The sequence below is a fragment of the Trichosurus vulpecula genome, chromosome 2, assembly GCF_011100635.1.
Source record: "Trichosurus vulpecula isolate mTriVul1 chromosome 2, mTriVul1.pri, whole genome shotgun sequence".
Taxonomy (NCBI): Eukaryota; Metazoa; Chordata; class Mammalia; order Diprotodontia; family Phalangeridae; genus Trichosurus; species Trichosurus vulpecula.
In genome coordinates this window covers 144,438,990-144,464,716 of record NC_050574.1, presented here as the reverse complement: position 1 = coordinate 144,464,716, position 25,727 = coordinate 144,438,990, and the positions used below count along the sequence as shown (strand labels likewise).

The 25,727-nt window shown below is 39.1% G+C and overlaps 1 protein-coding gene across 1 annotated transcript in view; it reads right to left on the bottom strand.

Moving 5' to 3' along the window:
* Positions 1–411: 411 nt before the first annotated feature.
* The window catches only part of PDGFD (platelet derived growth factor D), a 324,582-nt gene continuing 299,266 nt past the window's right edge, over positions 412–25,727 (bottom strand). The window contains exons 6-7 of the mRNA XM_036742726.1: positions 20,829–21,043; positions 412–3,319 (exon numbers count right to left, since the gene is read on the bottom strand). Coding sequence (XP_036598621.1) covers positions 3,194–3,319; positions 20,829–21,043 — 341 coding nt within the window. The 3' untranslated portion in view covers positions 412–3,193. The remainder of the gene's footprint in view (positions 3,320–20,828; positions 21,044–25,727) is intronic.

The window sequence follows — 25,727 nt, the reverse complement described above, 5'->3', positions numbered from 1 at the left end:
CTCGCTGCCCAACTGGAACAGAGTAGCACTTCAGAGAAGGGGTTAATCAGGACAAGGGCAATGCTGACCCACTGAGGTTCTAGCAGAGTTGCTTTCAGGGTACAAGGGAGGATAGTGAAACTTTTTTGTGTATGTGTGTGATATACAAGATTGAAAAGGTGTTGCTTCAAAACACAGCTTCTATCTCATTTTCCTTCACTGCATGGTTAACAGGCAGTTGATCATGTGGAAGTGCATGGTCCAGGTAGCAATTTGTAGTGTTTCTGCATTTTGAAATGGAGTCCTGTGAAATCACATCATCCTGTCTGTATGCTACTTAATTTCGAAGAGCTGGGTACAGTTGTGAAAATAAATTTGGAATACTGCACAGCTTTTAAAATTTGTATTTGTACACAGAATAATTATTGCACATTTTCTTTCAAAAGCAATATTTATTTTCCAGGAAGATAAGGGAGACATTAGGTTTTGATATAAAAAATGCTGTTGTTTGGGAGTGGAGTAGCTATCATACATAAAAATTGCACTTAGGAAAGTGTTCTGCCCTACAAGCACCCATTGAATAAAGAAAGAGATCCCATATGAAGAAGTCATATGGAAGTCTGGGTCTACTAACATTTGGAAGGAATGAAGTTAATGATGTTGGGCTTTTCATTCCTATAATAGCTAAAATTTATGCATTATTTTAATGTTTGCCAAATACTTTAAATACAAAGAATGCTTAATGCTATAAATGACACTAAGACTTTTGGGACATTCTGTGTATTTCTACTTAATCCTGACATTGATGTAGGCAGGATTCAAATTCAGGTCTTCCTGATTCCAAATCCAATGATCTATCCATTTCAAGAAAAAAAAATGTTTAATGAATTATTTTAGGGGAACTCAATAGGAAAAAGATAACTGGGAAAAATTTCAACAAAATATCCAGGAACCAAAAAAAAAAAAACAACCTAGTGAATAGCCCTTGAATCTTCAGCTAAATAACTGTCAAGAAAACGTGGATATGACCTGGACCAGAACCCCCACTGGGTTTTTACGGCATCAAAAGGTAGGTAGAGAACTCACATTTTTCCTATTTATAGTCATGTTGGGTGTTGTCTTCAAGTCACAATGATGTAATCATGGCAATCCACAGTGGACTAAGTTTATGGTTCTCCATCACTAATATGCATACCAGTTTCAATTCGGGGATTTTCAACACTTGAAACTTTGCCCTTACCAATCTTACCTCGGGTCCTGTGCCGCTAATCATTTTTATGCTCTGAGTCTGGGGAGGTGACAAATGGAAGGTTTCGGCTCTTCCCTCTTGACCCCCAAAACATGGAAACTTAAGGAATATTAAGGGCTATCTGAATTAGGTGCTGACTTTCTGCTGGCCCATCCAAGGTCTCTGACTTAGAAAAAAGAAGTATACTTAGAACATTCTTCTGACGCTGGGACTTAACCAGATCCCTATCTCAACCTACTGGGAGTAGCTGAACATTTTCTCCCACGTGTGGCCAATGTGAACCTAGTACCATAGAAGAATCTGGATGTCCTGTAATCTTCTAAAGCAGGAAGAAAAGTGAAGCTCTCTCAGAGCAGCTCTAAGAAAACTAATAATAAAGAAAGAGGCATAACATTGGCAATCGTGATGTCAGTGCCCCTCTATGAAGAGCCTGGCTCACAGAATGATGAATCACTTCCCACCCCTCTAGTAAGTCTCCTCTTAAATAGACATTTGGGAGCCAGAAAGGAAAAAAAATGACTATAAATAATAAAAATAAAAAAACCAAACAAAAACAGTTGGATTTTCATGTGTTAGAGTAGAGTTGAACTGGCGTTAGCACAGTATTTACTCTGCGGCTCCTAGGACTGCCTCAATAAAGTTATAAAGTCAGAGAGAAGTCCTTGGCTTTATTTGATTCAGAAACAGGAATGCAGCATGTTAGTAGGTATGAGATTAGGGATGTAACAACTATAAAATGGTTCTTGTTATTAAGACACAAGAGCTTTAAAGTTATAAATATTTTGTGATAGCTCGCCAGTTTCAGTCCATGCCCAGAATATTGTTGTAAATCCACTTCTATATATCTAAGAGACAAGAACACAAAAGCAGCTCACATAAAAATGAATTGGTGCAGCTAGAGAGAGCTTGAACCCACTATTAAGCCTATATCCTCAGCCATTAAATGTTCTACCCCATTTTCAGTTATGTTAACACTCAAAAGCTCCTTCTTTCTGGTTTTTAACTGCCCACATCTTATAGGCAACAACATCTGGAAGAATGACTCAGAGTCTACAAGCTATCCTGGAAAGGCATTTCTGTTTTTTTAGAAAAGAATTTAGAGTACTTTCCTGAAGTCTGAATAAGCACAAGTAGCTCCCCTTTGGAGTTTAGGTTCTTAAGGTGCATCTTTTATTTGCAGCATTAGAAACATCCCTTCTGAACATTATTTTTCAGAGACAGGTGCTGCTAAATAAATTAACATGCCTCAGCAAAATGCAAATGAATAGATATTTCAATGGCAGGAATATATATTTCTGCAAACCATGTATACTGGTAGAATTGAGGAGATGGATTTTTATTGCTTATCCTAGAGAGGGCCTAATGTATCTTAAAAGAATTCACATTTCAACATTTGAGCTTTTCATTATAACCACACTTTTGTCCCTGTTTATATTCTCAACTTTGATGTACATGTAAGAAAAGTTATGTTTTTTTCAGAGCTCTCTTGATATTTTAAAAATTAAAAATTGTGTTTTACACAAATGGACAAAGATGACTTCCCTATAGACAACTTTTATGGCATTTCACAATTCACTGGTTTCTTCAAAGGGCTTCATGGGAATAAGGCATGGATCCAGATGTAGAATCTAGTACAGCTGCTTATATAAATTGGAGAAACCATGTAATCTACCTATTTTCATGTAGATAGATAGATACAGATACATTATGTGTATTTATGATGACCTTATCTCAGATACTACTACTAAACTTAGTCCTAAATTTTTGGGTACAGAAGTCTATGATACACGTTATCTAGCTGCCGTGGCACTAGCGAAGCTATGCTGAAACTCAGCCATCAGTTTTACTCATTGCAATGCAGGCTAGTAGCAAAGTTCTGGTGCCCATGGGAGAAGGTTCTCTTACATCACCCTCCTTAAAATGAAAAGGTCTTTCACGCTTAAAATGAGCATGTCCATTGATTTTTTATCGAGGTGGCCGTGAGCTGCATATACAATCACAGCGCTCATGATGGTCCAGTTGAATATCAATAAGAGCCATGTTCTTAGTTTTTCCCTTCCTCTTGAAATGGCCAGGTTCAAATTTCAGCACCTAAAAGGAGACGGATACTTTCCGTTAGAATGTCTTTTGAGGTTGACCTCAATCAGGCTGTCATCACTTCTTCCCTTAATGATACCCTTAGTTCAATCAACAGATCTTTGATAAGAGTTTAACACATGGTGGCTAGCACAGATCAAATGAGGATGTGGTAAGGAAACAGAAGACATGGAGCACATACCTTTTGCAGGTTGGCACTTTAATCGGCAGCTCTGTTTGGTTTGAATGCTGAGGAACAAGTTGTCCCGGTGATGAGGTGATCACCAGAAACCTCATCTCTATGTTGTTTAACTCAACTTTGAATATTCAACACCTCCCCCACTGCCTCAGCCTCCTCTCCCCTCTGACAGGACAGCAATAAACTCTTCCCAAAGCTCTCCTTTGTAAAAACTTGGATCTAGGCTCTCTAACTACCTATGCATTTTCCATCTGCACCTCTGCTTGGTTTGAACTACAAGGAACATGATGTCCCTGAACCAGATACTCCCTAGTATTTTCCCCTCCTCACTTCCCAGCTTCTTTTTATGTGTCATCTTCCCACATTAGATTGTCAGCTCCTTGAGGGCAAGGACTGTCTTTCTTTTTCATAATTATATCCCCAGCACTTAGCACAGTGCCTGGCAAATAGTAGGCACTTAATACATGTTTATTGAATTGAAATGAATCAGCTTATAGGATTTTGATTAAAACCAGATAATTTTCAGTACAGGAAAAAGTGAACAAATTTCACAAGTATAGTTTATATTTAAAATGTCAAGGCAAAATTGTTTTCTTGAAGCAATCATAGCATATATGCAGTGCTTTATGCTTTGCAAAGTGCTTCACATATATCATGTCATTTGATCTTCATAAAAATCCTGTGAGGGAGGAGCTATTATTAAGTTAAGAAAGATTTAGTGACTCATCCAGCGTTGCATAGTTATTAGGCAATTCAGGCGAGATATGAACTCAGATTCTCCTGATTCCAAGTCTGGGACTCTATCCCCTAAGCCACCTTGTTGTCCCACTCTACTTTGATAAAGGTGTCGTCCTGACTAAGTAAAATCCTGAAGTTTTACAGGTATGGCACATTTATTGAATGAAAGGATAAATGGAAATTTCAGGTTACAGAAAAGATGTAGGTTTATATGCTACCGTTCGATCAAAGCATCAAGTCTTATACTAACAATTATCTTCTTCGTTTAAAGAAGTTCAGAGAGAATCTTAATTTGTTTTATAAGTATTCTCCTGTGTTACAGATACTGGATAGGTTTCAACTTGAGGAACCATGTCTATGTATGAATGTAATCGTGAAATTTTTTAAATGTTTTTTATCAAGTGTACTCCTGCATCTTTCATGTGTGGTTGCTATTTTTTTTACCATAAGCTCTTTGAGGGTAGAGAAGTATGCTGTGCTGGACAAATAATTGGATTTGAAGATAGAAGACCTGGGAGTGAGTCCTGGGTCCAAAACTCACTAACCGTGACCTTGTCTCATTCTAAAACTCAGTACTTATATTACTTACAATGGTGGTTACAGAAAAAGCAGTATATAAACTTGAGCTATCATTATTATCAATAATAATTGATAATTGAGCTGGTGGCTCAGTGGATAGAGTACTCAGCCTGGAGTCAGAAGGACCTGAGTTCAAATCCAGTCTCAGACCCTTCCCAGCTGTGTGATCCTGGGTAAGGTACTTAACCTCTGATTACCCGACAATATGGATCCACTGGAGAAGGAAATGGCAGACCACTCTAGTTTCTTTGCCAAGAAAATCCCAAATGGGGTCAAGAAGGGTCAGACACGACAAAAATGACTCAACAACAACAAAATCATTACTAGTACTATTTCCCTTATTCTCTCTTAAGTGGCTAATACAGTGTAAACCACATAGTGGTTCACTCTTGTCCTTAATCAAGGCCAAAAAAGATGCAAAGGATTTGCGTTGTATAGCAAAAATCATTAGGCTTGAGTCAAAAGAACTGGGTTCAAATTCACGGCTCTGTGATGGATCAGTTACTAGATATTAGGTAAGTCACATCACCCTCTTTACTTCAGGTCGATGCTTTAAAATGATGATACTTATGCTACCTACTTCACAGAGTGGTTGTGAATAATTTTCTTTGTAGTTACCACTAAAACTTTTCATCTGAACATCAGCTACGGCTCTGAATTATTGATCTCTAGAAGAACATATGACATCTCTACCACACGTTATTCTCATAGTCATGAGCACAATCTTCACAATAACTGCCATAAGTCATCTACATCCTATTTTATCTTATTATATATGACCAACATCCATACTTTATCTATTGGCATTGGCATTTGAACACAAAATTAATTAAGGACAAAATAAGCATATATTAAATGCCTACTATGGCCCAGGCCTTGTGCTGAATATTGACAACGCAAAGAAAGGAAAATATCAGTCCTCTGGTAAAAATAATTAAAAAAAAACCAAATGTAATAGCTAAATAAAACACCACATTTAGGAACTGCAATGGAATGTTTAATCAGGCTATGGGCAGTGGCCAATGCAAATCTCTTCTTTTTTTCTTCAAGGATATGCCATCCCCTTAGATCACTACATACACCATACCAAAGCTACAAGATAATGTTTTCTAATATAGATGAAGGTTTGAAGGAAAAAAATGGACTAAAATCTCATGGCTGAAAATTTGTAATTCTTACTCACATCTATCTTCCACTTTATAGATTATGACTCTCAATATTTCCTTGAACTCCAATCACAACCAGAATTGGGTAAGTATCAGGGCACAAACTTGAAACATAAATGAATAGAATATAATGGAACTTGCAGTTCACAGCAAAGATTTAGGCTCTATCTTTATATACTGCTGGTTGATCAAAGCATCAAGTCTTATACTAACAATTATCTTCTTAGTTTAAAGAAGTTCAGAGAGAATCTTAATTTCTTTAAGTCAAAAAGAATGGTTCAATCCCTACCTATAGCTTTATTGTGATAATCCCATAGCCAATTCACTAAACTTTCTTGAGCCACATCAATTAAGTTATAGACGGTACATAGTATACAAGTATATACGTTATAGATGGTACATAGATGGTACAGTTATAGTGGAGGGAGTTCCCATTTGGATGAAATCAGAGATGTTTGACATATCAATGGTATCCTGGTTTATAGTCTTATGCCAAGAATCTGCCTGCCTAATTACCCTACAAACTCCTTGGTGGTAGGAAACATATCTTATACTCTTCTTATTTCTCCTGCAGCCCTGCATAGTCCTGGGTACACAGCAAGTGCTCAGTAAATATTTCTTGGTGTGGAGCTGAACAGTGCTGGCAGTCATGTGAATCATTCAGGGGTCTGTAAGGGAGGGCAAAGAAACACAAACGGAATCCTTTCCTCTTCTCTTGACCATTCATCTCCAGCCATTTTCACTGTTTCCCACATTTGGCTTTTACCTGGGAAAGCAAACTGGCTGGTTATAGGTTATCTATATAGCAGAAAATGGGTTACAGCAGCTCAAGGAAGCCTGTCCTTGGGTGCCATCAAACACAGCTGGCTGTGAGTCAGCCCCAGATGCCATTTGGTGAAAACAAATAGATTTTAATCAGACAGAAAATACCTCCTATTCCATGGGTGAAGGCAGTTGGGGGAGAGAGAAACAAAGGTCTAGAAAAAACAGGGAGAACCAAGTACAGAGGATGGAAACAAACAAACAGTGTCTGCCCGGGAATAGCTTTCTCCCACTCAGAAGCAGTGAAGTTCAAGGAAAAGTATTTGGAAGTATTTAAATGAAAATATTTAAAAGTATTTAATTGAAAAATACCCCCCCATATACACACATTCCCAACCCTACACTTACTTTTGCTTTACCCTATCCCATTTCAAGCTTAGTTGGCATTCATAAAAAATTAGTAGTAAGAAAGTAAAGCAAATGCTTCTCATACCTTTTCTGGCTATCCATATCGCTCCACTTCATAAAAGATACAAAAGCATGACTGATCTCTTGGGTCAGTCTCCTTGGTAAAATGTCAAGGAACACTGGATCCCTACCACTCTGTTACGGATTTCTCAAAAAATGAATTAAGCTATTTACTCAAAGGCACTCAGCATATTTTCTAGTCTTTCAAAAAAAAAAAAAAACGTGCTCCAGTAGAAACTATCTAAAAGAGACCATTATCAAAGGCTGACAATTTCAAATGATTGGCATCCACAAAAACAGAGCCCTGCCGAATAGCTTTCTCATTTGATGGCAAACACAAGTGCCTGCTGTGGGTTGAGAGCAGAGATCTGGGCAGTATTTACACTAACTGGCCTCCCAACTGCTTGGGGATTTTCCCTGTGTTTTATATTAAGAAACATGAGCAGGGTATATATGTGTTTTGCTGATAAGAAGAGAGAAATGAATTGGCAGACACTTTCCCAGACAAGACAGGAAAGCCATGTTTGAACAAAGTGGAAATTGGACTGCTCTCCTGGCTGATCACAGCACTGATGTTCAAAGCTTTCAGGCAACGTAATTGTCTTGGGTTCAGGTACACAGGACAGAATGGAAGAAGAAAGCAAAGCTGATTTGAGGTAGCGTTGAAAGCTAAAAGAAGAATGAAAAGCTTTTATCTAGGCAAGAAAACTGGCTGGTTACAGGTTATCTGGCCCCCTTTGAAGAGAAGACACTGGCAAATGGGTTACAGTAGCTCAAGGAAGCCTGTCTGTGGGTGCCATAGAACACGGATTCCCTGCCAGCTTTACAAATATCTCATTTGATCCTTACAGCTATCCTAGGAAGTAGATGTTATCATTGTCCTCATTTTACAGCTGACGAAACTGAGGCATGCAGTGGTTAAGTGACTCGCCCATGGTCACACAGTTAGTGAGTGACTTAGCTCAAATTTGAGTTCAGGTCTTTCTGACTCTAGGGTCGATGCTCTAACCACTGTGCCACCTAAGCTGCCTTTTGAGTGAGTACTTTCATCTTTGTGGACATCACTTTTCCTAACTGTAAAATGAGAGAGTTGAATTACATGGCCTCTGAAGTCCCTTTCAGCTCTCTATAAAAAGAAACCTATAAAATCCATGACTGTGACCAGCTGACATCCAAGGTCCCTTTGAGCTGTAAATGGACCTATGATGCCATCTCTCTGGAGGTCTTCAAGGAAAGGCTGATGATCACTTTTCAGGGATGTGGCAGAAGGTATTCTTAGGTACAGTTTGGACAAGATGGACTCGAAGATTCTGTGATGCTAAGGAGAGGATGCCGGAGGAAGGCTTGGCATCCTTGGTCCCAAGGTGCACAATCAGAGATGCTCGGTTTGTATTTGCAAATTACCACATCATGAAGTATATTTAACTACACTTACTTGCTTCGTTGCCAATAAACCACTGGATGAATTATTGTCATTATGCTATTACACTAATAAAACAATACCATGCATAAGAGCGATGTGCTGAGTTGGGCTCTTGTTTATTGGGCATATAAAAAAGGTTGTTATGGCCTTGTAACGGTTCTCAAATTAATGGCTGACACAGGAACACAAGTGCATATTTCAGAAGAAACACATTGTGTAAACCTGGGTCATTAAGAGTTTATTTAAGATTCTGCCCAACTTCTGAGGCAGATGGTACATGTTATATGTCACTTCCCCCCTTCAAAATGAGAGAAAGCTCTCCTTCAATTTTTTTTCCATTTTCCCTGTCTCTTTATCTCCAATGCCTCTAGTGCTTTCGAAAAAATGTGCACAGAATCAGCATTCTTGAAGGTTCACAATGAGCAAGCCTGATGAGTGAAAATATCGTGTGAAAGGGAAAGTATATTATATTATTATATTTGAGCTGATTAATTGTTGACCTTACAGGCAATGGGAATGACAGTGGACGAAAGATGACACGGTCCTGAAAAGAGAGGAATCCAGCAGTGGATGACTCAACAGGCCTCGAGCTCGTATCATATTCATGCTTTTGAGTTTAGAGGAGGTGGAAAAGGAGAGGGAGTAATAACTAATGTTTACAGAGTGTCTTCAAATTTTCACAGTGTTTTACGTCTAGGACTTCAATTGAAACTCACAATGACCCTAGGATGTGGGTACTACAGGTGTTACTATTCTCATTTCGTAGATAAGGTGGTGGTTGTTGTCGTTTGTCCTTTGTTCTTAAAGAGGACCATGACATCAGGAAGATCGTGCCAGGACTTGCAAGTGAATTGGGTGTAAGTGAGGCTAGGCTGTGCAAAGTCACCAGCCTCACTTTCCCTTCCTAATAACAGCTAGCATGGATATATAGTGCCTACTATGTGCCAGGCATTGTACTAAGTACTTTAGAAATATTATCTGGGGCAGCTAGGTGGAACAATGGATAGAACGGTGGCCCTGGATTCAGGAGGCAAATCACTTATCCCCAATTGCCTTGCCAAAAAAAAAGATTATGTGTGTATATACATACATACATACATACATATATGTGTATATATTTATATATGTGTATATATGCATGTATATATTTATACATATATACACATGTATGTATGTGTATACATACATACATGTGTATATACACATATACATATATATGTATAAACATATATATACACACACAAACACATACGCATATATATATATATAATTTTTTCTATGGATGTCAAAATCCTTCATGAATTTTAAAACAGCATAAAAATTTGAGTCATTGGGGGCAGCTAGGTGGCACAGTGAGTAGAGCACCAGCCCTGGAGTCAGGAGGACCTGAGTTCAAATCTGGCCTCAGACACTTGATACACTTACTACCTGTGTGACCTTGGGGCAAGTCATTTAGCCCTAATTGCCTTGTCTTCCCCCCTCAAGAAAAATTTGAGTCATTGATATTACTTTTTTATTCTTTAACCAATAAGGCAATTTAGGCCCAGAAAGGTGAAAATGGCTTTGCCCGAAGACACCCAGCTACGTGGCAGAACTAAGGCAAGATTCCAAGTCTCCCAACACCCAGTCTATTGCTCTTTCCTATATGTGTGTGTATGTGTGTATGTACACATATATGTACATACATACATACATACACGTATATAATCTGAGGTTAGATTTGAACTCAGGTCTTCCTGACTCCAGGCCCAGCACTCTATCCACTGCCGCACCTAGTTGCTCAAGGTTGAGACTTGAGTCTCACAGCTAGAAAGTGCTAGAGGCAGAATATGAACCCAGGTTTCCTGACTCCAAGCCCAACATTCTATCCACTCAAGAAGAATATTCCCACCTACAAAGTTGCTCTGCATTTTCCAAATGCAGCTTCCATATTTGTGGAAATTTACTTCCATTGGAAATTTTGGCTCCATTCTTTAGGGATTCAGTTATGCAGTAGCCTTTTGAATGCCGAAGAGATCATCCTTAATGGTCAATGCCTGCTGACTACAGTCAACTACACTGCAGAGAACCTGAAGAAATGTCAGAGGACAGTCCTCATCATCAGGAGGTGTCACTGGGGCTCATATATCTGTGAAGCATTATGAGAATTCCTAGATGATAGTTCCTATGAGGTGAGTATGGCAGGAAGGGGAAGTGTGAACCTCAGTGTGTGGCCTAAGCTAAGAAGCTATGCACATTTTCGAATGCTTTCAGGGCGACTCTATTCACCTTGTGAAGTTTCTCTTTTGAGGCTAAAAGGAAGACAGAAGTGAAAACTGGTTTGAATTAAAAGAACAGACTTGGATGAAAAAGTAATATGGATGACTCAAATTTTTATACTGCTTTAAAATTCATGAAGGATTTTGACATCCATAGTCACACTTGAGCCACACAATAACCCTGTGAGGTGGGAAAGGCTCCCATTTTATAGATGAAGGAGCCAGCAAATTTCTAAAAGTATTTTGAATATCAATAAACCCCAAAGTTTCCATGATGATTTTGAATCTGCATGGTATTTCAACAGTGGACGGTATTATCCAACCACCAAATAGTAATTATTTCTCATACCACTTCAGCATGATAAAATTTACAAGAAAGAGTCGACAGGTTGAAACTTAATAATCATAGGATTTTGTGAGGGGAAGTGAACTTCTTTAACCAATTAGGCGATTCAGGCCCAGAAAGGTGAAAATGACTTTGACCAAAGACGCGCAGCTGCGTGGCAGAGCTAAGGCAAGATTCCAAGTCTCCCAACACCCAGTCTATTGCTCTTTCCAAGAGATAATGTATTACCTCTATATTAGAAAATGAAGAAAGGCTTAATTGAAGGGAAAGGGATATCCTCAAAGGGAAAGAATTCTTGGCTCTGAGCTAAAAGGACACTAGAACTTTGTATAAGAGCAGTGATATCACAGAAAAGTGTTTTTCTTTTTAATGGCGATAACCAAAAATTATTGCTCTTATTTTCCTGGGTATATTTGGGCAGGAAGGGGAGTAAAAGGAGAAGGGGTATTGTTACTCATTCAAAAAGTAACCTTTATTATGTTTGTATTGAAGAAAGCAAGAGTTGCCATTTAAGTATCTGTGGTTTGATACTTAATAATACTTGGCTACTTATTTTATACATCAGGATGGCTGTATTCATCCACTAGGCCTCACATTATAAACAGAAAGTAGAGACTGAAAGTAATGTAAAATACCACATTAATGCTTAGCTGTAGCTCACCTAATATTATTAATAATCCTACAAAAATACAGTATTACATGAAAAAAAATCACAAGAGGGCACAAAACAGGAGCAAAGTTATATATTGGAAATGTCTTTCTGGAAGGCTCAAAATAATCATATTTAGAGGATTAAAATGTGTCTTTACAAAGACATAAGGATATATAATCTTTATATTAGTAATGAAATCTCCTCCCTTTATGTACCAAAAAAATGCAAAGAAGGGAAACCTGCTCCTAATTAATTAGCCCCATTATATCCAAAATAATCCACCAGTCCATTAGTGATATGCCTGAATCTCCCACATTCTCCATACAGCCCCACAAATTCAGGCAGGAGTGGGTCTCTACTTGCTTAGCACACTGGCAGAGAGTACTTGGAATATTTCTCAGGTCATCTAAACCAAAACATGGGAGGAAGGGAGAAACATACCAGTCCAGAAAATGTTTTTTGATTGGTCTAAGCAACAAATGCTCCACTGTGAACTACTTCAGCTCTTTACCGATCAGAGGGAGGGGAGGGATTTTCGGCCAAGAGAGCAGCCTAATAATGTATAGAGGTAGGTTTTAATATAAGCGTGGGGTTTAGTTATTTAACATTAGCAACATTACTATAAGATGATCAGACTGGCAAACATTCCTGCACTTGGGGGCCTTTGGATGCTGTGGAACTACTCAGTAGCAGAAATGTCTCCAAACAGTATGGCTATTGCTAAAGGATGAATATCTTATCGATTTCTCCACTGTAATAGGCAAAACAGCAAATTAGCTTCTATTTCTATCCATCTGCTCTCTCAAGGACTTTGGGCCTTTTGCAAAATTGGAGGTGGTCAGGGTATAAAACAGTGGGCAAAAAAATGATGGGAATATTAAAAGATTATTAGGGTATATTTTGTGGTTTGTCATTCATTTTCAGATTCAGGAAAAGAAATGAACTTTAGATCAAACTCTTGTTGCCCACCAAAAAGTCTATGTCATCTACTTTTTCTAAAATTACCTACCATAATTTTTATATCTCATGTCTTCTTAGATGCTCAGAATGACTTTCAGAAAACCTCAGTTGTGCTGAATATGAGTTTGTAAGAATAGGAAATAATTCTAAAAGATATGTTTGCATTCTAATACACACACCAAAAAATGCCCAAAGACTTCACGTTATAAACAGCAAGAAAAATGAAGGAAAGGGGTGGGAGTAAGTCTCGTTGCAAGTTCTGTAATTTGTGGATTTTGTTCTTCACATATTTCGGGGTTGTGCTGAGCCTGGTCACGTTTGCATAGAGAGGCGGAGGTTTATACAGTGTGAAAAATTCCAGTTACCACCTTAAGAGTGCTCATCCCTCACAGAAACTCATTTCACATCTCATCAGTTACCTCAATGAAATGGGGAAACAAATTTCTCATTTCTGTAGTGTGGGAATATACAGGGTGGATGGCCAAGACCCAGGAGTAGGAACGAACAAACAAATAAAAAAACCCAACTCTGATTGGAATCAGCCACAGTACTCTTTCCTATGAAGTAAACCTAAGCTTTATTCCACTTTGTAAAATTAGATAAGATAATTTCTCTCAGGAAAAAAATAGTCTGCTCATTTATACGAGCCCCTGTACATAGTGCTAGTTGTGTCACGCTTTGAGAAACATTTTAAGAATCATAGGTGAAACTTGCCATGGAGGTGCATTGAAGGTATACTGTTGCTGTTGGGCCTAAGACACAAGTACTTTTGTTTCTGTTTTTTGTAATGACAGAATCATAAAAATGGGAGGTGAGGAGAAGGCTATTACATTATTATAGTTATTGCTAAAGTACTTCATGCTATTCTTGTGGAAAAGATGGAGAGATATGGAAGAGATGATTATATAAACATATGGATTCAGAACAACATACAATGAATTCACCCATGCAGCCCCTTAGGGATCGTTACTTGGTCTTGTTCTATTTAACAGGGATGGCAAAGTCATAGCATGGATGGCAAAATCAACAAATTTGTAGATGATTCTCTGTTTTTGTCTTTTGTTGTATTTTCAGTGCTTAGCACAGTGCCAGGCACATTAAGGGCTTAAAAGCATTTGTAGATGATGCCACCTTAGGCAAGACAGCTAACACTCTAGGTCAGGTGAACCAGATTAATATATAATTGGGAAGTGCTTAACAAAATAAACGCAAATACAATTCAACATTGATAATGTTAATTTGCATTTTTAAGTGAATAGGCAGCCCAGATCCCTTTCTAATTCTAGTGCTTTCTCTCTGATAATTATTTCTTATTTATCTTGTATATAGTTTGCTTTGTATATATTAGTTTGCATATTGTCTCTCCCCCAAATAGATTGTAAGCTCTTTGAATACAGGGACTTTCTTTAGCCTTTGCAAAATGCCAGACACACAGAAGGCACTAGATGACGGAGATGGGGACCAGAAGAATGTTGAAAGGCTAGAACCTTGGGTTTGAATCCTGTAAGATAAAATTCAATAAGGATACAGGTAAAATCTTGTATTTGGGTGCAAAATAAAGAAAAACCTTCAGAAGTATAACACAGAGGACATATGGAGAGATAGCAGTTGTTTTGAAAAAAGATTTTGGGTTCTATCAGTCAGTAGTGTGATGTGGCTGCCAAAAAAGCTAATTCAACCATGGGCTATATTAAAAGGGGCAGTGTAATAATAATTAAGGTGGTACTTTTTGCTGTTGACCTTTAATGATTCTGGCCTTTGTTTGAATGGGGCAGATAAAGTGGGATGTTTTTATATTTCTCAGCACTGAGACAACTGGGAGTCATTGATTTGTATCTGATGTGATACTGGGGGTGGGGAACGTTTCTACACCCAGTCTGAGTGAGGTCAGGGCCCTTGGGGCCCTGAATAGGACATATAAGCACAGAGGCTGGCATTCTCTCTCGGAGCTCTGAGCCACAGCAGGCATGGCATGTGACTCTGGGCCAGGCGTTGTAATGAGCTCCCTGGCTGAAGACTCAGATGTTGATAACCATGAATTGTATTTGATCTGTAATTCAGGGTGCTGGTTTTTTCCCTGAACTAAGTAAATGATATTTGTACGCTGGATTAAAGATTGTTAACCCCTTAACGTTGCTTTCCTTAGTAAAGCAGATGAAAAAGACCTGGGCTTTAGCAGCGTTCTGTGTGCTGGTTGTTGTTGGTTTTACACCCCCATAGCAGCTGATAGCCAGATTGTTGATACACGCAGAGGTTCTGGGAATAAGGAGGGCATAGTTCCATTGTACTCTAACCTCCTCAGATCTCGTGTTCAGTTGTGGAAATCACAGTTTAAGAATGAAATTGATAAACTGGAGAGTATCCAGGTGAGGGTAACCAGGATGGTGAAGGGCTTTATGTCCATATTACATGAGGACTGGTTGAAGGAAAGAAAACTGGGGGGGAAATAGGGAAGTGACATGGTAGATGTCTTCAAGTATCTGAAAGGCTGTCATGTTGAGGAGGGCAGAACCAGAAGCAATGGGGAGAAGTTGCTAAGCAGTATATTTAGGCTCAATATTAAGAAATGCTTCCTAACAATTAGAGTTATACAGAAGTGGAACTGGTAGCCTCAAGAGGTGGTGGGTTCCCTATTCCTGGAGGTCTTCCAGCATTTATTGGGTATGTTATGTTGGGGAACTCTTTTATGTGGGGTCAAATTAGATGCCAATGAGGCTCCCCCAAACTCTCAAATTCTATGATTATGTGAATGTCAGTCAATCGATAAACATTTATTACATGCCTGCTATGTGCCAGGCATTGCACTAAGTACTGGGGATACAAAAAGAGGCAAAAGACAGTCCCTGCCCTCAAGGCGCTTACAATCTAATGGGAGGAGTTCACTTATTAAGCTTCTTAGAGCTTGGATATAAAGATTTATTGGCAGATACTTTTAAGATAAAAAGGAATGTTTCATGCATGCCTGCTCCTTAGTATTTCCTCCCTTGGGAGAAGCAGTATGGAACAGTGGAGAGAACACTGGACTCGGAGTGAGAGGAGCTAGGCTTGAGCTCTGACTCTATCACTTAGGAACAGTGTGAGCTGGGTTAAGGTCATGTAACTTCTCTGAACCTCAGTTTCCCCATCTGCAAAATGGGGAATAAAACTTGTTACTACAAGTTGGCTCAGTGGATAGAACACTGGGCCTAAAGTCAGGAAGACCTGAGTTCAAATTTGGCCTCAGAGATTCTTGAAAGTTGTGTAATTCTGGGCAAGTCACTAACCTCCTTCTGTCTCAGTTTTCTCAACTCTAAAATGGGGATAATGGTAGCCTCTCCCAGGTTGGTTTCAGGATCAAATGTGACAATGTTTGTTAAGCACACAGCTTAGTACCTGGCACACAGTGGGCACTTAATAACTGCTTCTCTCCTTCCCGTGGAGGGTTATTGTGAGGAAAGTTCTTTGCACACTTTAAAGTGCTACAGAAATGTGAGCTATTGCAGTCATTATCTATTATTGAAAAAAATATTCTGACTTCTGTGTATCTATCAGAAGGACTCCGCTACAAGCCACCATCTTTTGGAACTAGCATAGAAAAGGTAAAAGCAGTCTTTTACCCTCTCCAAAGCTCTTGCCTCCCTGGGCTTCGACTTCTTCTTTTTATAACAGGACAGGGTATTACTAGATGGCATCTGAAGGCCCTTACAGTTTTAAAACTTAGGTCCTGTAATCCCTATTCCTACTCCCAATAACGTTCTCATAGAGTTCTTTCAACATTATGGATCTCAAAAGAGGCCGAAGGTATCTAGTCCTACTAATGCCTGAATAAGAAACTTCTCCGCAACATACATGTCTTTACTGAAAGACTTCTAGTGAGAAGAAACCTATTAACTTCTGAAGTAGCCCATTCTATTTATCACCACCACCACCATCATCATCATTTTTGACAGCTTTACTTTTTAGGCATTATTTTCTTACATTCATCTGGAACCAGGGGTATGCTGATAACTGTTTTAACAACTGGCCCTCTGAAAATACATGACACATCTTGGAGTTAATTTAACATTTTCTCCATCACTTGCTCAAGTCTAGAAAATTAACAATGCTGCAAATTTAACAATGGGCTCTTGTGAGCTGGTATGAGATGGTAAAAAACCTCCTTGGTTTGAACCTTTCTCTCTGCTGCTACTACCCTCTAAGGCCAAGCAGAACTAGTCTAAACACTTCTTCTCTATAGCAATCCTTCAAATACTTGAAGAGGGCAGTTATCACGTCTTCCTTTCATCTCTTATCCAGGCTAAACATCGCCAGATGCTTCAAGCAATCTTTGTTTGGCTTGGTCTCCCACTCCTCTTGCCATTCTGACTGCTTTCTCTAGGGATGCAATTCAGCTTGTCTATGCCCTTCCTAAAATGTAATGCCCAGAAATGAACCCAATACTTCAGTTGTGAACTAAACAAGGAAGAGTATACAAGTGGGACTTTGACTTTCTTAGGTCTGAATACTATTTCTGTCTTAAGATAGTTTAGGATGACATTAGTTTATTTTGGCTGCCATGTCTTACATTGACTTTGTAAGCTATTAAAATCCTCAGCTAATTTTACATAAATTGTAGTCTAGCCATCCTCTCCTACCTTGTTGTGAAATGGATTCTTTCAAATCCAAGAGCAGAACTCTACTTTTTTCTTTAACTTTTTTTTTTTCAGATTTGGCCCATGCAGTTAGGATTTTTTTTTTGGTTGTTGACTTTGTTAGCTAATCAGTGTATTCACTACCTTTCCTAGCTTTGGGTCATTGCTAAATATGATAAGCCTTTATCTGAGTCATTGATAAAAAATACTGAATAGTGAAAAGCTAAGAAATTCCTAGATGCATATCCCTTAGATACCATCTCCAACCTGGTATGGACACATTAATGGCTACTCTTTGTTTCAATCCTTCTGTTCTGTGGCCTCTTCTTCTGATTGATAGCTCCTTCCATCACCTACATTTAAACTGGGTGCCCAAACCCACCATATCTGATTCTTTTGTAGGTGTACTTGTGTCTTCCTCTAGCACACTCACCCCATGCACTAGGTAGGTATTCCCCTCCCTCCTTCCTTTTCCACCTTACTTTTATGTACTGTCTTCCCCCATGAGATGGTAAACTCCTTGGGGCCAAGGGCTGACTTTCTACAGGGTGTTCCTAAAGACTAGACACATAGGAAATGTGGAAATATTGCATTGAGTTCATGTGAGTCTTGCAAAGTGCATCAACCTTTGTATCACAAATGATGGAAATCATATTGAAAATGTTATTTGTTAATATTCCAGTTAAATAAAATGTTGAAAATTTCATTCATTTCATTTCTTGACAACATGCATTTTTGCCTATGTGTCCAGACTTTAGGAACACTCTGTACCAATTTGCACCCCCAGCACTTAGTATAGTGCCTGGCACATCGTAAGTGCTTAATATATTCTTGTTCACTGACAGTTGTCCCACTATTTCCAACTACCAATAGTCTAACCTAGATCTCTCCATGATGTATCATAAAGACAGCATAATATTAATCGCAACTCATATTCATATAGCTCTTCAAGATTTACATATGCTTTATATATGTAATATCTCCTGTAATACTGTTTTCTTCCCTTTTTTGAAAATTAGGACATTTGCCTCTTTATACTATTATCACTAATTTCCCTTATGCATAGATCTAATCATGTTGCTACTCTGCTCAAAAATTATCCAGTGGCTTCCTAATCCCTAAGTAGTAAAATTCAAACTTTTTTTCTTGGGATTCAAGGCCTACTATTATCTCATGCCATACTTTCATTCCAATCTCATTTCTCTCTACTCCTCTTTATACAAATTATGTTCCATCCAAACTGGACTGTTCTCTGCCCTTAAAACCTGAACCTGATTGTTGTACCTATGTGCCTTTGTTAAAAACCATATTCTCTATTTTGTTTTTATTTGCCCCCTCCTTGAATTCCTATTCATTCTTTAAAGTCCTGCTCAAATTGTACTTAACCGATGAAGGCTTCTCTGATCCATTCTCTGATCACTTTTCTCTGCATGTCTCAAAGATTTTTTTTCTGTAACTACTGCATTTATGAGTTTTCTTTTTACAAGACCTGTGATTTAATCAATATAGGGTTGTCCGGGTGAGGAGATTTTTCTACCAACACAGGTTGGCATTTACTCTGCAATATATATAGTCTTAGAGATTTGCCTGGGGCACCTTCCCAGGGTCACAGAGCCAGCATGTATCAGAGATGAGAGTTGAACTCGGGTCTTCCTGCTTCTAAGGCCAACTCTTCGTCCAGTATGATGTACTGCCCCTCCTGTAACATTAAATCTTATACCTATCTCTGTTGGAGTAAAGTTTTGCAGGAGATGTCTTTCCTTCCATTGGACTGTACTATCCTTGAAAACAGGTACAATGACTTATCTAAATCTTGTATTTCCTTCTGCCCCTAGGATGTGTGCACACAGAGCGTACTTAATAAAGGTTTCTTGACACTATCAATCACTGCCTCTAGAGATAAGGATTAAACACACATGCACACACACAAAATACACTCTCTCTCTCTCTCTCTCTCTCTCTCTCTCTCTCTCTCTCTCTCTTCCCCCCCCCCTCTCTCTCACACACACACACGTACACACACACACACACACACACAGAGACAAGTTAAATAGTGTTTAAGACCTAGCTCTGCCATCTTGGGCAAATATTTTCACCTCAATTTCCCCATATGAATAATGAAGGGGGCAGGTTCCAGAATCTCTAAAGTTCATTCCAGCTCTCATATCCTAGGATTCTATGATACTCTGGTGACTGGGAATGGAATATAAATGAAAATAAGCCTGTACAATAACATCAAAGTCCTGGGCACTGAGGGCTATAACTCAAATTTATCACTAACTTGAGACATGGTTATTTCACAGATTATTTTGGTTCCAGCTATGACTGGATTTTTATCCTCAGGGTATGACTAATCATCACAAAATCCAGGTTCTTAGAAGTGAAGGACAGCATCCAATTCTGAGTTCATTAAGTCATAAAGTGCAATGAAGAACAAAGATTGGTAAATGGCTGGACAAACCTTTGCATTCTCTGGATATGAGAGTGTCTGCCTTGGAAGACTCTGGGGCGAAGCAGATATTATTTTGGCCAAGAAAATAACAAACTAGCAACATCCAATAGAGCCTGAAATAATGTGGTTTCTCCCAAGTAAACCAAACATAATCATATTCATCTGCAACCTCATTTACATATACTTAGAAGACTTTCTGAGGATAGGAAGTATTACCTGAATTTATATGGGGTCTTCCATGTTTTTTCTTAGAGCCTAGGAAGAACCTATGCACTCACAGCAAATCAGATAGCCAAAAGCTAAAGTGGCACTTTTCCTGGGATACAATAGTGTGACACTGTGGAATAAAGAGCCACACTTGAAGCCAGGAAGAGCGGAGTTCAAGTTGTACCTTTAACACATACTAACTCTGTGATTCTAGAAAAGTCATTTGCCCTTCTGTGTTCTATTGAGGCAACCCTCTAAGACTAAAGGTAGCAGAACTGTTGACCTGCATTGGTGGAGGGAGTTTCCTCACTTGGGAGTTCATACAGATCCAGTCCGTATTCCCAGTTCCTATTATAAATCAGATGTCATCTTTTTTAAACTGAAAGTACATCCAGAGTGAGCAAAGGTTTCATGGATGACTTTTCTCTGTGTTGTCTTCATCATGCTTCTTGTTAGAGTTAATGAACAAAAGTTTGGATATTGTCCATTGCTTCTAAGAGCCTAGTAGTTGCAGTGACATCCTAGAAATAAAGAGACCAATGATGTCTTCCAGGAGCTAAAATAACTTTTGGGGATCCCCAGAAGCTAAAATGAGAAATAAATGTGAGTTGGAGCACTCTCTCATTCCATGCTCTCTGCATGGCTGATATAGATGAAGAGAACAGAGCACAGCATCCCAACAAAGAAAGGCCCCAAGGAAATACCTCGTGGTACTTTTTCACAGTCTTCCCTGAGGTGCATGTGCAGGATTTCCAGTTGTTAGATCCACAGCCACAGTTTCCACCACAGCGCTGGACGAGAAGGCACCGTGGAAAGAAAACGACACTGGTCAGCCTGAGCTCCTCTCTCAAATTGACAGAGTAGTTCCTTGGAGTGCAACTATAGCGCTTGACGTCATCATTCAGCCTGTCCAGGTCCACTGCAATAGAAACAACATATGTGTGGACATGTACTTTAAGAATTCAAACGAAAGCATTGCAGAGCTCATGTGTGTCTGGAGGGCCAGTTCAGTCCTTGGATGCATGCCCACTACTCTACACACCTAACAAATGAGACTCTTACTTCTCTCAGGATCTTATCTAACTTCCAAAAATAACACAAAGCTTGGCCAAGATCTATTACAGGCTCAAATTTCTTTATGTCATTTTTCATCCAATCAAGTTTTTTTTTCGAGGGGTGGGGTAGCGTCTGAGTTTGTGGTGGAGATGACTTCCTCTGCAATGTAGTTTTTAAAAAGGCAAAATGAAAATTAGTAATTTTTGAAATTCTTGACCATAATCTATAGATAATAGAAATTATGCTGAGAGTATTTTAGGAGAAAACTTGATAATTTTTAAGGGAGAAAAGTCATATTTTAAAATGATATCTTTAGAGAAAGAGTAAGCCTTAGGTCAAGAAAACCTGGATTCAAGCCCTGACTCTGAAACATACCAACTATGTGATTGTAGACAAGTCACTTAACCTCTCAGGGTTCCTAGACAGCTCTTTATAATACTAGAAGTTACAATATATAGATATATTGCTGATCAGAGCAGGTAGCAGGAATTTCCATGTGGGGTTCCTGTAACAACTCAATAGACCTCCCAATACACATATGTATACATATACACACATATATTGATATATTTACAGTGCCAGAGATGTTTTACATCTACCTGTATCTCATGGTTTGTATATTTATTTTATTTAGAAATATAAGTTTCTATCATGTCAACGTCTTTATTATGTCTCCTTTCCACAATGCATATGTGTAAAATAGAAATGAAAGGTATTTATTAAATGCCTACCATGTACCAAGCATTGTGCCAACTATTGGATATACAAATAGTAAAGCAAACTCTGAAATCCAAAGGCATAGGGGACCTTTCCCTGCCCACCACGCTGTGGTATAGGATTAGAATGGAGGATCCTGAGGAATTCCTCAAGTCTTTTTCTATTAGTACATCAGTATAATTAGTTTGTCCAATCATATAATTGTCACCTTGGAGGAAAGGGAGATCCTGAATCTGAAAGGATGATGTATCTGGCCAGTGGGAACAGAGGTAGGGAGATGACATCAGCAAAGGGTGCATGCGTGTGTGTGTGTGTGGGTGTGTGTGTGTGTGTGTGTGTACGCACCTAAGATTGTACATGTAGAGGCTCAAATGTGGCACTATGGAGGAAGCTTTAGGGAGTATCTGGGCCTGTACTCTACTGGTTTCCACAGGAAGCAAGTGATCAATAATTCCTACATTTATTAATGTGATGAGTCACCACTTACACATACAAATGGATTCATTTATTAATTTTGCCTAATAGCCTCAGCTATTTGGGGAGATTCATGTCTACTAAGAAATAATTCTCTGAACTTCTGAATGGATCAAAATTATTTATGTGAAATAAAAATTATTTTTTGTTCCAATGTTTTTTCAACCTACAGTCTCAAAATCCTGAAATATATACTTTTGTCCCTTCATTTCTATCCATTCATCTGTCCATCCATCCATCCAACCATCCACCCATCCACCCACTCATCCATCCATCCATCCATTCATCCATCCATCCATCCACCACCCACCCCCCACCCATCCATCCATCCATCCATCCACCACCCACCCCCCCACCCATCCATCCATCCATCCATCCATCCATCCATCCATCCATCTAAAACCTTTGGGAGCGAGGGACATAATTTCAAATATTCCCACAAGAAATAGGAGTAATTCCACTTGAATTCCTCCGGGCATTCCTTAATTCAATTCATTTAAGCAGTGACAAAAAGTCTAGGTCCATTTCTAGGGAGGAAGGAAACCCATGTAAGGAATCCACAAAACTGGGTGGTACACATTGGCCATCGGTTGCCATGTCTGACATTCTTAACCCGACTTTTGTCTCGTCACTGAATCTTCCCGGCCTTAGTTTATACAGTTACAAAATAAGGAGGCAGGGGGGTGGTGCTGAGTTAGACTAGATGGTCTTTGTAGTTCCTTCCAGTTCTAGATCCACAATTCAATGATTCTATGAACTGAGGCATCCCTGAAACATGTTCTAAACTGTGGCTCCAATACTGGAGTATTTCAGGGAGCCTAGGCTTTAGACAGCTTTTCTCTTTAGGGAGGAAGAAATGGATCATTTCCCAGGACCCAGGGTAAAAGTCAAGACTCACCTCTGTGAGATCTGTTTTTACATTTATTAAGTGCCTACTATGTTCCAGGTATTATTCTAGGTAATGGATGCTCCAGAGCGGTATAGTGGAGAGGGCACTAGATTTAGAGCCAGAAGATGTGGGTTCAAATCCCAGCTCTGCTAAATATTACCCCTGTCATCTTGGGCAAGGCTTCAGTTTGTTCACTTACAAAATGATGACAGTATCTAAGGTCTCTTCCAATGCTTTGCACATAGTATGTAATCAGCAAATGCTTGCTGAATTGACCTAAACTCTAGCTCTAAATCCTGTAAATGCTTCACGGTCAGTCGCCCATTTATTTGCAATGCTACTAAAGTTGCTAGCATCATTGAAAACATGCACAGAAAATAGATTTCTCTAAATTTACTGTCCTATAAAGAACTTTTATTGTTTAAAAAAAGACGGTGAAAGAAAATAAAAATAAAGAGAAGGGAAAGTATAGAGATCAGCCTTTGTCTTCCTCCACTAAGTTCATAGGTTCATAGGTTTGGAGTGGGAAGGGACCTAAGAGGTCAGTTTGTCCAATCCCCTTATTTCACTAATGAGGAAAAGGAGGCACAGAGGGATTAATTGAAGTGCCTGAGGTCATATAGGCAACAAGTAGTGGAACAGGGATTTAAACCCATGCTCTCTGATTATAGATGCCACAATCTTTCCGCTGTACCAGAGTTCCTCCCTTTATTAATATGAGAAAGAGTCAAAGAAACCTGTCTGTGATATTGAACGAAAGCTATACACACATATGTATATATGCGTATGTATACACAAGCATAATATACACATATGCATACACATGTTTGTATACACACATATGTGTATATTCTGTCTGGGGTATACAAGTGACTTTTGGTATCTGATAGTATGTCATGGGGCTACATCATGGCCAAAGGTAAGGACTATAACTTGCCCTGTGATATGCAAAGTCCAGGATACCACAGGGGCTCAATAAGTGTGAAATAATTATTTTGCATAGTTCATTGTTTTGTTTCTGTTTTTGCCCTCTTGAGTAAAGACATGCCATAGTCTAGCTGCAATCAATCCAGATTTAAATTGAATGAACTCTGTCTTGGGAAAGGAACCATTTTATCTCAGCAAAAGCCCTGAAAATAACTGCAAGCCGGCAGCAAGGATTACATAAATGGATTAAGAAGTGCCGCAATCATCCATTACAAGTGTCACCTTGAGATAAATACTGATGCTCACTTTTGCTGCTGGCCTCAGGTTACGAGGCTTGTGTAAGGGGCTGACAGAGTGGACCAAATCCATTGGCTATGATTATTGGAATACATTTGGATAACTTTGTGAAATGAAGAAATGCTATTAGCAAGATAAGGCAATCTCTTCATAGCTTGGATGGGGGCGGGGAGGACCAGTGCTTAGACCCACCCTAGACAGGGCCAGCCAGGCAAGTACAATGGTCAGTATGTATTTCTGCTTCAGGTACACGTTTTGACCCCCCCCCCCTTCCCCTAGTGCATATCCAAGGACATGATAAGCTTCACTCTATTTAATTTGAATTCAAAGGATCCTATAAAACAGGCAAATGTGCTTTTCCAAAAGAACTCCTCCCTCTGAAAACTGAGAAATGCAGCTTTCCATGGTTGGTTGTACAACTGTTTTACTGTCCTGGAATCAGTTCCCTTCCTCATCCAACCCAACAAAGATATTTACAATACAGTCAGTTTCATGCATCAATTCACTGATGTGACTAAAAGGTAGCGGAGGCCCGGTGTGATTGGTATGAAATCCAGCTGACTTACTGATCAGGGGATTGAAACCACTGAGGTACTTAATTTAGAACTAGAACTAAAAGGTTCTTCTGGCTGGATGCAAATAACTTCAAAGCATTATTACAGACATTTTGCTGCAGATATTGGATTTCTAGTCAAAGGAGACTGATTAAGCAGTGCACTAGAGCAGGGAGCCAGACATGAAGCAGTACAGCAATTAGGTCCTTCCAGTCCCTTCATGTGGGAGGGGGCACTGCAGTGTGAATAACATGGGGATGAGCCTCCTGGGAAGGAGAGAAACTGTGCTGTGCAAACTCAGATACAATGGTTGTGTTCCTTCATGCTTTAATCTATAGGGATTGGCATTATAGATCAGCACAGATACTCCTATCTAATTAAAAGGTTCATTATTTTCAGCTAATTTCTGCCATTTTGCTAAGGTGTATGCAGCTCTACAGTCTCTAGATGGCTGTCATTTCAATTTTGAAGTCTGATTTTCAGAGGAATTGGTAAGCACCAGTCAGGTATTTTTGGTTAAGAACTGACATCCTGTTAGAAAAGCTGAAAATGTATATGCTATTCACAGGTTTTCTTTTAGGATTTTCCATAACGGACTGCGTGATATGATGGACAGTGTCATTTTTACTTTTCATCAGCAGCTTCAAACTACAGTCAAAACGTCTGTGCGGCTGTGCACGTCTAGGCTT